The 14,385-nt window shown below is 38.8% G+C and overlaps 1 protein-coding gene across 1 annotated transcript in view; it reads right to left on the bottom strand.

The window, feature by feature from the left end:
- LOC612235 overlaps positions 1-14,385 on the bottom strand; it is a 136,373-nt gene that overhangs the window by 85,935 nt on the left and 36,053 nt on the right. Inside the window, exons 14-17 of the mRNA XM_038554893.1 lie at positions 13,501-13,628; positions 6,188-6,388; positions 5,321-5,442; positions 3,286-3,514 (exon numbers count right to left, since the gene is read on the bottom strand). Coding sequence (XP_038410821.1) covers positions 3,286-3,514; positions 5,321-5,442; positions 6,188-6,388; positions 13,501-13,628 — 680 coding nt within the window. The remainder of the gene's footprint in view (positions 1-3,285; positions 3,515-5,320; positions 5,443-6,187; positions 6,389-13,500; positions 13,629-14,385) is intronic.

Here is a 14,385-nt window from a genome sequence, read left to right as displayed (position 1 = left end):
GAAGTCCCTGATATTTTCCAAGTATTTTAGAGGCCAATAATAATAATTTCCTATAAACTCTTCTAACTGCAGTTTCAAAATTTCAAAGTGTTTTCACATGTATTACCTCATTTCTATATTCATAAGATCCCCATGAAGTAGGAATCACAGGTGCCATTTTCCATTTTATCAGTGAGAAATCTGAGGCAATACTGAAACTTTCCAAGGTCACACAGCAGTACCAAGAGTAAACGTACGCTTCCTAGTTCCAAGTTCAACAGTTTTACAGTATGCTAAACTGCCTTCACAGTGCTCATCGTGGGAGAACCTGCTTTGGGGAATTTTTGAAATAACCTCATTGTTCTTTAACTCCCTCCCTCCACAGCGGGCTCCTCTGCTCTGACATCTTTGCTACCCTCTCACTTACTCCCCGCAGGGACCCAGTCTGGGAAGCCCTGAATCTGCCTTTCCTGGTGTGGCTCCCTAAGGGTGCACAAGCTCCCTTGTCTGCCCACTTATCTACCACAGGCTTTTTCTACTCAAAGATGCCATTTCTTGATTCTTGAAGTCTTTCAAAGTGATAAAGAAATCTATTAAGCTAATTTCTGCATGTCCTTTAAGGGCAATACCGGCCCCATTTTTTGGCCCTATACCAAAGGTTAATCTGAGTATTTATCATTTCTAGTTACACATTTGAACACCTTTCAAAAATAATAATAATTAAAACAGGTATGGCATCAGTGGGAAACTAGACAGGTATCTCAAATATTCACTATGACTTCTAAGAGAATTTAAAGTACATTTTAAAAATCTGGTACCATAATACAATGTGAAAAGAATCTGCAATAGGTGGTAGTAAAATACATGACTGATAATTTTGAGCCATACTTCATACCTGCCCCTCTCAATATATCTCTCTCTCTCTCTCTCTCTCTCTCTCTCTCTCCCTCCAGGTAGAATACTAAAGGAATTAAGTATTTTTAAAATGAAATCAAAACCTTAAGAAATTAGAATAAAGTAAGACAAAAACATGTGGAAGAAGATTTGCTTTCTGGATTTAGGAGGACAGAAGAAATCACAAAGGAAAAGATCAACAGATCTTACTACATAAAAATAAAGTTAAAAGATAAAAAAACGAGTTGGGAGGAATATTTGCAGAAAATATGATGGACAAAAGCATTAAAGTTTTCATTTAAGAGAGCTCATGTAAGTGGATAGGAATAACATTAGTATTCTAAGAGATAAATAATGGGAAAGAACAGATGATGCACAAAAAAATACAACTTGTAACAAAACATTTGGAAGGAGATTTAGTCTTGACAAATGCCGAGGAAATGAAAATTAATAGTGCAATGCTACCTGTTATGTACATAGAAAGATATATTAATATTTATATAAATATATACAGAGAGACATTATATGTTTACACCTAATGCTGCACAGTGCAGCAGAATTGGTACTCTTTTAAAATTACTGGTGGCATTATAATTTGCTGCAACTCTTTTGGAAAGCAATCTGTCAACTTGCATCCAAAGACTTAAATTTTGTTTCAGTAGTTCCACTTCTGAGAGTCTATCAAAAGGAATTTATTTAAAATATGGAAAAATCAGGGGTATCTGGGTGGCTTAGTCAGTTAAGTGTCTGCCTTTGGCTCAGGCCCTGATCTTGGGGTCCTGGGATGGAGCCCCATGTTGGGCTCCCTGTTCACCAGAGAGTCTTCTCTCTCTCTTTTTGCCCTTCTCCCTGCTTGTGCTTCTCTCTCTTTCTCTCAAATAAATAAAATCTTTAAAAAAATAAAAAATAAAATAAAATATGGAAAAATCTGTAAGCATGGAGATGTGCCTTGTAACATTTTTAATAATAATGAAAAATTAGAAACTACGTGAACGTCCAACAATAGGGAAATAGTTGGGTAAGTCATGATTCATCCCTTAAAGGAATTTTACTTACAAAAGTGAGTGTAAAGACTAGTTAGCAATATGGAAAAATATATAATACAATGTTAACTAAGAAAAACAGAAGATGGGGTAGGAAGGATATGATTTTAACTATGTAAAACATGTATATGAAGAATATTTGAATTCAGAAAAAATAATTATTGTGAATGCATTTGAGTGATTATATTTAGGCTAATTTTTTTTGCTTTCTTTTTTTGCTAAAATTTTGATTATTTTGATCAATTTAAAATTAATTAAAATAAAATAAAATTTTAGTTTGTGCAAGATGGAATAGGAAGCCAAGGCAGACACATGGAAGGGATATTTTTGGCAGCTGGGACCCTTGAAAGTTCCTTCATCATACAGCGTGTACTCACACAGTGTAAGGTCAAATTGGAACTCTAGGCTCAACTGTGATAGCCTTAACAGAAAAAGAAAAGAATTAAAATCTAACTACAAATGCCATGTAAGTCATTAGGCCACAGTTTGAACCCAGAGAACATTAGAGTTAAAAGGGGCTTTAGAGACCATCACGCTCACTTCCATCCTTCTCCCTTCAAATACACAAAAATAATGTTACAAATTAGGAAAGGGAAACTCAGAGAGGCTAGGAGACTTGTTCAGAGTCACGCAGCAAGTTAATGGCAGGGCTGAACTTGAGTCCAGGTTGCTGACTTCTCACGCAGCACTCACTCTTCTCTACCAGATCTCAGCTCAGGACAAAAAGAAGGAATTTCGGGAAGAGTTTTAGTGGAAATAAAATATTTAGCTTTAAAAAAATACATATTTTATTTAAATTCAATTTGCCAACATATAGTATAACACCTAGTGCTCATCCCATCAAATGCCCTAAAATATTTAACTTTTAATTGAAAATGTATATTGTTGGGGTGCCTGAATGGCTCAGTTGGTTAAGTGTCTGCCTTTGGCTCAGGTCATGAACCCTGGGTCCTGGGATCAACCCCTGCATTGGGCTCCTTGCTCAGTAGGAGAGCCTGCTTCTCCCTCTCCTTCTGCCTCTCCCCTCCGCTCGTGCACACACACTCTCTCTCTCAAATAAATAAGTAAAAATATTTTTTTAAAAAAATGTATATTGTTAAAATATAAATAATAAGCCAGAAAACATTTCCCACATACCTATGTACATCTCCCTTCTAAATTGTCACAGCATCCTGATAAACTAGAAACTTAAACCAAAAATGAAAAAAGAATTACATAAAAATGTTGGCAAGGCCTAAGACTATGATCTGTCTCTGGCCAAACAGAGGAGGAATAGAGCCAAACAGAAAAACAAAGCTAACTAGTAACATCTGGGTGGAAACATTCTCTTTGCCAAAGAGCCCCCCTTCCCCCTCTTCAGAGAACCCACATCTTTCTGGAGCTGTGTGCTGTACCAGGACTCAGGCTTGGCTGGTGTGAGCCACATATCCAGGGCCAGCCGCAGCACATGTCTCTCCAGCAAAGTGAGGCTGCTGGCGGATGTGGGTCTGCACGTGTGGCGGGCCTCCCGGAGGAGGTGATCAAGGGATCGGGCGATGAGTGATGCCAGGCCCAGGGAAGGGTGGAACTCCAGCAGATAAATGTTTTTCAAAGCTGGGCTTAAAAAGAAAATCCATCAATAACAATTTTACACAATGAAGAACTTAATCTGTTTCAAAAGATATTTGAATTTTTAATGTTTTAAGACCAATAAAATAGCTGCGATAATCCAAGGCATTATAAGTAACTGTGAGCTCAAAGGGGGATCGGAGGCCATCCATACTGCATCAGATTATACAATGTTTTCTTTGTGTTAATGTGAACCCCTTTAAAATTGGAAGCTGTAAGAGTTAATTCTTAAAAGTCCAATCTGATTCTTAAAATGTTTATGGCAAACCTGTAAAAATTCTGATAATCAGCATTTAGTCAAATATTTGAAAACAGAATAACTTAAAAGTGACTAAATATCAAACAAATAATTTCCATGATTAGTTTCTGTTTTTTTGGCCTGAGTCTTTATCCTTTTCCCCTAAAACATTCATAAACAAAGACAAATTTTAAACTCTGTACACAACTGCTAGAATCATTCATGTTTGCTATAACAACATTCTATTTTATAAATGGATGAGGCCAGAAATGATAAAATGCCTGTCTGTAGATATTCCTTTGAAAATAGAGGATACAGCACAAGTCAAGGGCCTTTCTATACCTACATCAAACTAAAGAGCATAAATACTTCTGGAATCTTTTTTTTATTTTTTAATACTTCTGGAATCTATGCAAATGGGATTCCTCTTTGTTCTAGATCTTAAAAAATACAACCCCAAAGTTGGAAAGGAATTTCATCAAGCAAATAACATTTGCTTTTGAGATTATTCTGACAGGCCTTGGTATCCATATAGTCCAAGCATGTTCTGCCAAAAATCATTTCTGAACAATAGATTCTTGCCACAGCAAACCGAGCACACACACAGCTGATGTGAAGAAATCAGTCCTGGGAAAGGTCCATGGAGAACATGCACTCTTGTGCCTGGAACCTCTAGGGCTCTTTCTCAAGGGATAAGGTTAGAATGTAGGATATGACATCCCATAGCATCCTGCCAGTTCTCAAGACGATAGCCACATAGCCCTCTGGGGCAATGTCTTACTGAAAGTGTGTCTCTACTGCAGAACTGTACACTTGCCAGGAGCACAGGGCCATGCTTCTGTTGTTCACAACTGTGTCCTCACCTCCTAGCACAGTGCCTTTACCTGTAGGCACTCAACAGATACTTGTCACAAGCTGAAAGGAATTGGACAATTTCTCCACCCATTTCAAGGCAATAGAGAGATTGTGATCACGGGCCACACAGACCAACCTGGAGCTTGTCACTCACTTGTTGGTTTCCTCAATACCCTCAAAGGCCAGGAAGGAATGGGAGTTCAAACTACATGACAAGGGGGGGACTTAAAATATATACCTCCTCTGAGTGCTCTCAGGAAATTTAATTTGCTCCTTAAAGGGGTAGGGGTCACGAGGTAAGTCTGCAGAAACCTTTTTGGTGACACTTACTAGAATAAATAAATTCCTTCTTGAGAAACTTTTAAGCAAGTTTCATATATGTTGGCTTATGTGGCACATCTGATTAAACCCTCTCATGGGATTTTAAGAGTAACTGCTTTTTTTTTTTTTATAGAACTTCTCAAGGGAATAAAGATTCTGCACCTAGTAGTATAATTTTAAATTCTAGCCTTCTATTATTACTTACAAAGCAAATGGATATTGAATACGCAAGAAAATCCCTGTTCTGCAGCTTTTACATCTACTTCACTCATCTCCCAAATACCTGAGAGGTACTTTATAGAATAGTATTTAGACTTAATATCATACCCTTAACTTATCTAAAAGATTAAATGTAAAATGTCTAAAGACAATACCACAGTACCAGCTATTGTTGATGGAAATAAGTTGTTTGCAAATGATGTTAAGGGGAAGTCCAAAGTGACGGCTATCATTCGGATGGCCTTCTTGCCAAAGCCTCTGGACATACTCCCGCTGACGCTCTATCTAGAAATGTAGCATAAAAGTTATAATTAGAAAAGTTAAACTTTCCCATGGATGTGAATTATGATCCTTGGTATGAGAAGAACAGCAATCCTTTGCTGTTCCCTTCATTATTTGACTAATTTTCATCCAGACATGGTTTTGAGGATCCACTCACATGAAGACATGCTGGTCTCTCGGTCTGAACCATGGGTCAGCCAATAAAAACAAAGGCAACCAAGTTCAGACAATCTTAAGAGGCACAGGAAAACTTCTTTCTGTCAAATGATTGACTATAAGGAAAAAATTCTAATCAGGTCTAAAGTAAATGCACTGCAACAACCTATCTCCTGCTTACTTCTTGCCATTGGCTTTTCATCGGAGGACGTACACTGTAATTTTTCCTTTAGTGACCTAAAAATAGTCACAACATTTAAAAAAATAATAAACATAACTTTATGCATTAGTAGCTTATAAAAGGGTATGTTTCATTCTCCTTTAAATTGCAACAAACTCTATCATCTAGTGAAAATAAATTTTCTATTCTTTGTGGACCATTAAATATAATTAGGGTTGGAAACTTCCTCTTAAGACTGCAGTTATGCTTGGAATTCAACGATGCAAATGAGCTTACAAATAAACATGCTGTACGTGCTGCCCTAGAAAACCTGGATTCTGAACCCACAGTGAAAGGAAAACACTTCAGCTCTGGCCTGTTGTTTTCCATCCTCTTCTCACATGTAATATTTTAAAATCCAAATGTACTTACGTGCTGATTGAGGATGTCCCTCACGAGCTGCAAGTGAAGCCTCAGGCAGGTACATTCATCTCGGTAGGCCTTAATGAAATAAGGGTGGCTGAGATCAAACCGTGGGCGCCTGTGCATGATGTCAGTGATCACTTGTGCTAGAGCAAATCTCTCCTCAGGGTCCAACACGTGCTGGTAGGCTTCAAAGTAACTGTCAAGAAGCTGCAAATAAGGTTAATAGTCAGGGAACAGCAGAGGCAGCCGTAGGGCTCAGCAAAGAGAGGTGAGGCCCCACCTACTCCACGCTTTGGAAAGCCACGGGGCATCAGCTGGAGAGAAATGGCTCAGAACCTCTGGGTACCAGCCTGCTGTGGGCAGCTGCAGCAGCAATGCAACTCAAGAGCAATTGGTAAACCCATAGAGGTAAGGAGGGCAAAGTAAGGAACACTAGTTTTGCCTGTGTCCCCCCACTTCCCCTGCTCTCCACAAATAAAAGGGAGGTTATATAATGAGTAAATAACCATAGTTATAAGCTCTAATGAGACAGTGCATGCAATGTCACTTCAAACATATTTATCACCGACACTGTTCTCCACAGACTCATTCTCCTGCTATTTTATTTTATCACCAAATGTAGGCAGGAGGCCTTCCCTTTTCTTATTCTCAGCTCCATTTCTGACCCCCTTTTTAAAAAAAGTTTGCCCAAATTTAAATACAAATACAAATCAAAGCCACAATGAGATACCACCTCAACCAGTCAGAATGGCTAAAATTAACAAGTCAGGAAACAACAAATGTTGGCGAGGATGTGGAGAAAGGGGAATCCCCATATGCTGTTGGTGGGAATGCAAGCTGGTGCAGCCACTCTGGAAACCAGTATGGAGGTTCCTCAAAAAGTTGAAAATAGAGCTATCTTACAACCCAGCAATTGCACTACTGGTTATTTACCACAAAGATAGAAATGTAGGGATCCGAAGGGGTACCTGCACCCCAATGTTCATAGCAGCAATGTCCACAATAGCCAAACTATGGAAAGAGACAAGGTGTCCATTGACAGATGAATAGATAAAGAAGATGTGGGATATATATATATCTCGGGTTACTACTCAGCCATCAAAAAACCCACTTGCCACTTGCAACAACATGGATGGAACCAGAGGATATTTTGCTAAGTGAAATAAGTCAAGTCAATCAGAGAAAGGCAATTACCATATGATCTTACTCATATGTGGAATTTAAGAAACAAAACAGAGGATCATAGGGGAAGAGAGGAAAAAATAAAACAAGATGAAATCAGAGAGGGAGACATACCATAAGAGACTCTTAATCATAAGAAACAAGCTGAGGGTCGCTGGAGGGAAAGGGGTGGGAGGATAGGGTAACTGGGTGATGGGCATTAAGGAAGACATGTGATGTAATGAGCACTGGGTTATATAAGACTAATGAATCACTGAACTCTACCTCTGAAACCAATAATACATTACATGTTAATTGAATTTAAGTACAATACATTTAAAAAATGGTTTGCCCAAATTTCACCTAGAAACGATAGAATGGAAGCCTGAGGTGAAAGTTCCCTAAATACAAAGGCATTTATCCCAGATGGGACTCTACTAAGAAAGGCTTCGTGTACAGAACTCTCAAAGGCATCTAAGGAGCTTATTTTCTAGTGGAGGCCACAAGCCTTTTCTAAAAACCAAAGCAAGCTCCCAGACACTAACCCAGTAACCACTGAAGATGGCAGTTAGTGTGAGAATTAAGAGAGAGATTCTCTTTATTTTGTTTTTACATTCATCTGTGACCTTAAGAATTTATATTCTGTGTATAAATTCTATTTGTGTGTAATTAGTCATAGTGCTGATTGGAAAAACGCTCTTCAGAGATCACTGGGCTGGAATCCCAAACAGGGACCTAAGGGCAAGATAAGTAGTTCTGAAGAGTGTAGTTACTGTTCAGGCCTGTCCCACATTATATCAAATATATTAAGATGAACTCACATTCCAATAAAATTCATTCCTGTAAAAACGTTAAGGGATATTTATAATTTTGCTTTACAAGTTATTTGGCTACGAGTAACACATTGAATTAACGATTGGCTATGATTTCTGGGCAGTGATATACTCAGATTCTTATGAAGTGAGAAGATATGGTCTATAAATTTTCAAATGCAATGAGATGTTTCTAAGTGCTCAGTTACAAGGTTTTTACATTTTACTGACATGTAATTAAGCATTTATTGATAACAATTTTGTATTTTCCTTTCATATTTCAGAGTAATGCATGTGTTTTTCCTCAAAGCACCAACATTTTCAGTGGTACCTGCAAAGCTCTTAGATCCTAATCACCGAGTCCACCTTGCTTGACGCTTAAATCAGCTCTAACTAGAAGCTTCTGAAACTTTATTCCATTCATTTCACAACAAAACAAATTCCTTTCCTCTGCCAATCTAATCCAACACATCCTCCCTCAGAGTTTTGGCTCAAGATGTCCCTCCCCAGTCTTCTTTCACTAGCTTCTCTTACGGAGTTTCACTCTTCTGGAAGATGTCTACTCCCATTGTATCCATATTACCAAAGTCACATAGGCTTGCCCAGTGTGTGCATTTAATTGGCAGCAAGGAGTGAAATGTTGAGGTTGCAAATTCTACCAACCTGACAGCCTATCACACTTTGACATGCACCAGAGAAAGAGTGTGTTTTATTTCCTTGGGTATTGGTCTTCCCGGTGGCTTCAGGACAGGAAGTCAGCCCTCTTCTTAACAAATAGAAATTTCCTAAAAGGAGATAAAGAGCCCTTCTCTTTGTGTGGCATCTATAGCTATGAATGCAAAACCATAAAGAACTGAGAAGCTGCAAGCCCTAGCAACAGTGCAGGTAGCAGGTAGCAACAGTGCAGAAGGCAAAGGGGAGTAAAGGACCCACGTGGCAGGAAAAGAGGCAGGAATGTCTCTGTCTTGCCAGTCATGCCTTCCAAGGCTCCCAATAGAGGTAAACACTTGAGAATCAATAGCAGACTAGGAATCAAATACTGCCTTATTAATACATGTCCAGTATCTGGGCTTCAGTGCTGAAGCACAAGGAGGCGGAGCCTGGGGCACTTTATTTGACATTCAGTTTTGAAGGAAACCCTTTGAAACATTGGTCTAAGGGACCTTAGGTCAACTCTAGCACAAGAAGGAAAACACCAAAGGAGTTAAAAGCTCAGAACACACAATGAACACCCCAGGTTAGAAACTCACATATCTCAGTGAAAAATGAAGGAAGGTGGATTGCCAAGACTTTGAGTCCCAGGGACAATGAAGCAAACAGGGTGATCTAAATTACCTGTTTCCTCTGCTGATCTCTACTCTAGAATAGCATTCAATTAGTAAATAGTAAAAGACAAAGCAGAAATGAAGGAGTGATGGGTAAGAAGGATGTCACTCAATAGCCTAGGGGGAGATTAGGAAAGAAAGAAACAATTACTTTCCCTAAATCATCCTGGACTCACTTGAACCTTTTTGATTGAGCCAAGGCAATCCCAGGAGCTGGTTTATAGTATTTGTATGCCTTGACCCGTTTTTTTGTACAAAGAGTCTTATTGTTTGGCTATTTGGCAGAAATTCATGGGGGAGGGTTCTTGCTAGTGATTTTAATCTGCTGATACCAGGTTGCAGAGGTTGGCACTAAAATGCCAAGCTCATTTGTGTTGTTCACATGATTGCCAGATCTAGCAAATAAAAATACAGAGGTCATCTAGTTACATTTGAATTTCTGATAAACAACAAATACTTTTTTTAGTATAAGTATCTCCCAAATATTGTCATATTTTATTTGGCAAACCTAGCTATTGAAAAGGAAAATGTGGCCCTCTTTTCACATTGAGTAGGCTTTTTCAAGCTTTGGCTTCAACCTCGAGAAGCTCTCAGATGGACTGTTGCATAATTTTATTATTAATTCTTTCCCAAGAGGGTTAAGACCATGATTTTTTTGCTTCAAGGTTCTATTTATTATCTGTTTGCTAACTGGCCCATTTCCATTTAAACTCTGGGCTGGTATTTGCCTAAGAAGTCTTCCTAGTCTGTCAAATGTCACCTGTGTGTGTCAACGGCCAAGTCTCAAGTGAAATAATACATGGTACACACTGACGGGAGGTATCAAATATTGGAGAAAATAGAAGAAAATCCAAAATGAATAGTCTCAAACCTTACTGTGCTTATATTATTTTTACCTCAAACTCTGTATTTCTGGGACTTAAGAAACTTTTAAAAAATAGCACTTTAGGTCAAATGAAAGTGCAAAACACAAAATCAACACTAGACACAATTTGTCACAGATTATTTATTTATTTATTTATTTAGCTCCAGACACGAATTCCAATCACCCTAAAAATGTGTCATCTGGTGGCTGTAGGCAGAATTAGCTTTTGGAGCACATGTCACTTAGGAGCCCAAATAGCTGATGCCTGGCTTCTCTAAGAGTTCCTTAATCCACCTAAATTTACATCAGCTCTAATTTGATGAGCGTTTATACATAATATGGTTACTTTAAGGATTTAAGACAACCCAGTGTATTTGAGCAATTCTTAACTCTAGAGACTCCAATATATTCAATGATCAAAAACAGCTGAGCAAACTTGGCAGTAGAATCAGTACTGGGAGAAATCAATTGTACTCTAGATAAAAATATGGTTTATCCATTAAAAATAGGCTCTTTTGACAGAATTTCTGATTTAGAAGGCCACATTTTACAGTTTTGGCACAGACAGTTCAGTTTCTACAGAAAACTTATTGTAAGGGTGAGAAAGGAGGGAGACATTTTCAATGATTTTTTTTTTCAAGTTAAAATAATTTCATTGACCATAGGAGAAAACTAGTGGTCAGCCCTGGTGACTTAGCATAGAACGAAGCGTAGGCCAAAGTGTGGAGAAATCAGTTTGTTTTTCAGTCCTCTCTGCCCTTCTATCCTTCTATTGCCATTGAGTCCTGCCGGGGCCTTCATAGGCAGCCCAGGAACACCGAAAGGGAAGGCAGAGGAAGAGGAGAGTCCAGAAAAGGAGGGCTGTTTAAAACTGGACCAATAAACTTGTTGAGTTTAGGGATTCTGTTTTATTTGCCTTTAATGTAGCCTTTTCAGTTACTCCACTCTGAGTCTAGATCTCTCACTTAGTTGATCAAAGTAAGTTTCTAATTGGCCGATCAAGGTCGCGGATGCAAACTCTGTAGAGGCCAGTTCCCCTTGAAAAGAGGAACAGCATTCAAAGCCCAAAGGCTCCCGCCCTTTGAGGCCAGCCAGGTGTTTTCAAAAATTGGGTGACCTACATCTCTATGAGTAATAGACCAGAAAGTAGATGAAATGGTAAACCATCTAATCTACTAGAAAAACAGTTCAAAGAAAACATTTCCACTTCCCCATCTTCTGACCACATCAGAGTGCACTGTAAGCTGGCTTCCACACCCGCACCTCTTCTGAGAGTCCTATGAAGCTGGCAGTGACCCTGGTGGCTGACCCCACTGCCTGTTTAGGAGTCATTTTTCTTGATGTTTCACTGCACTCCACACTAGTAACTGTCTTCTAATTAAAATGTTTCCCCCCTGTGGCTTTCATACACCATTCCTTCGTTTTTTTTGCTCCCGTATCTTTGACGACCTTCTTATTCCTCTTGTGGATTTTTGTTCCGTGACCTTCCCCTACAATTTAAGTGTTACCCAGGACTGCATTTCAGACATCTCTGGCTTTTCCTACTCATTTGATTCATGACCATGGTTCAATGTTCACTCTCATACCTCAGCTCATACCTCCTCCTGACCTTCAAAACTACAGCTCCCGCAAAATATTCACACCTGTTTTAGCAAACTCTCCTCACATGCCTGTTGCCACAGACTCAATGCTATCATCCCCTCTAAAGCATCCCTCCTCCTGCATTCCATGTCAGTTGAGAGTCTCCTCCCTGACCTTGAGAAAGTCATTTTTAATTCCACCCTTACTCTCACCGCAGCAGCCAGTCTTCAAATCCTGCCATTTTCACTTCTGCAAAGACTTTTCCAGTCTGCCCCTCCTTCCCATTCTCACTCTTCCATCCTTGTGGAGGTCCCCTCCTACTTTTCCATGTCACTGTTGCAATAACAGCACTTCTTTTCTGCAGGAGCTCTACCCCAGTCCATTCCCCACACTAATACCCGAGCAGGTGTTGAAAACAGAGCTATGCTCATATTTCCCCCTTACTGAAACTCACCAATGGCTCTTCGTTGCTTATAGAATTAACTGTAAATGTAGCACAGATTAGCAGGCCTTTCACAGTTGCATCCCTAACACATGCAGCTCGTTTCTCATCATGCTTTTAGCGCCTCGTCTTCTTATTCCCCAAACTCACCATCCCATTTTATACTCCCCTGATACCGCTCCTGCTGTTTCCTCTGCTTAAGAATTTTTCCTTCTCTGACAGACAACATCCATGCTCATCTCTTAGTAACAGGATTAAATATCTATTCCTCTGAGAAGACTTGTCAACATTTCCTTTACTCTGAGAGCACCTCACAGGGCAAATCCCTCCCTCCACTGTGGACTCTGGAGGTCTTGCACGTACCTCAGTTGTAAGCTGTTAGTCACTGGGCTGTAATTTTTACTTAGAGATTGGATCAACTTGTATAGACTAGAAATTCCTTAAAGACAGAGATCATCTTCTCTCATTTATCCATGTTCCTAATGTCTGGAATAGTACACCTGGTACAGAGTAAATATTTAATGTTTGATGAATGAATTCCCAACAGTTAGTGATCATCAGAGGGGCTAATAATCCATGCTGAGGACACAAATGAAGAGCAGCGTTTCATTAATTACTAGTATATGAGCCATTGATGATACTGATGATGAATTTAGCAACCTGATGTTTCATTGCTTTAAACTTACCCTCATAACTTGGTGCACTGCGCCCACCTTGCCCAACGGCTTGCCTCACATGTGGTATATTTCTAAAGGCTGTAATAAGATCAATTTGTCTGCATTTAGCAAAGTAGGCTTGTCCCTCACAGGACAATGAATGTGAATAGGCCCATCATTCATCCATACTAAAAAATATATATGAAAGCCTAAACTATATAGCCTTCTAACAAATTATGGCTATAAGATAAAGTAGTATCCTTCACATTTTATTTTTTATTAACGAGGAACCACAGTAAAGAAAATAAAATTTATTATTCATATCTTTACAAATACCTGAGATTTTTTAAATAAAATAATTATTTCCTTTATTAGGATTGCCCTTAAAAGATCCACTGAGTTTTCTTGGTTTTGTTTTTTAAATACTGGGTTTTATAAGAATGTTTAACAGATGTTTTGTTTTCTAGGGAAAAATACCTGGCGCTTGTTTTCTAGCAGAGCTGCTTCCCAAGTCCACACGTCATACAGCACAGCAAATCTGTCCACACTTGCGTGGGCCCATCCCCAGTCCTGGCCAGTATTTGACTTGGTGTCCTCTTTGTGACCTGGGAGAGAAGGGGATGAGAACGACCAGAGACAGGCCTTTCCACGAAGCTATTCTTATTAGAAAAGCAGCCCTTGAACTGTCAGCTCCATCTCAGGAATGAAAACACTGAATCAGTCACAGGGATTCCTAAGAATCAGCTGGAGAGCCATTGGCAAAGACTGGGACCTAAGTTCATACTCGTTAACTTCTAAGTCAATAGAGGTTTTTGTTTTTACTCTTTAATTTTAGTTTTAAAACTAATTTTAGAAATGTAACCAAAATTCAGCTAATATGAAATCTTCACTAAAATGTCCTCAGACCTGTAATTTAAAGGCAAAACACACATTTCTCCTTCTCTAAAAACAGGTCCCTGGTGGTTTAACAACAAACCCAGTTTAACCTGCTATTTCAAGTGATGCTAGCTAGCCAAGTGAAAACTCTTGAGAGAAGTTTCTAAGACATTCCTTAATTATGTTAATTACTCACTTAAATCAATAAAGGTAATCATTGTCATTGTTCTGCTAAAATATTTTCCCACTACATTAATGTTAATTGTCAGTATCAGCATTATTATTGCTCTTAATTTTTGACAGGCCTATTTCAGAATTAAATCTCAAAAAAGTAAGAGATTTTCAGGTACTGAACTTTGAGTTCAATAATTATCACTTATATGATGGGTACTGAACAAGAGAAAGATTTTGACCAGGCATTTCTCTAGCAGCAATTGGGAAATCATTTCACAATGGATGACTACATACTTACTAGCTCAGGTGAAG

Source organism: Canis lupus, chromosome 12 (genome assembly GCF_011100685.1).
Source record: "Canis lupus familiaris isolate Mischka breed German Shepherd chromosome 12, alternate assembly UU_Cfam_GSD_1.0, whole genome shotgun sequence".
Taxonomy (NCBI): Eukaryota; Metazoa; Chordata; class Mammalia; order Carnivora; family Canidae; genus Canis; species Canis lupus.
Note: the sequence above shows the minus strand (reverse complement) of the source record. Positions and strands in the feature narration are given on the sequence as shown.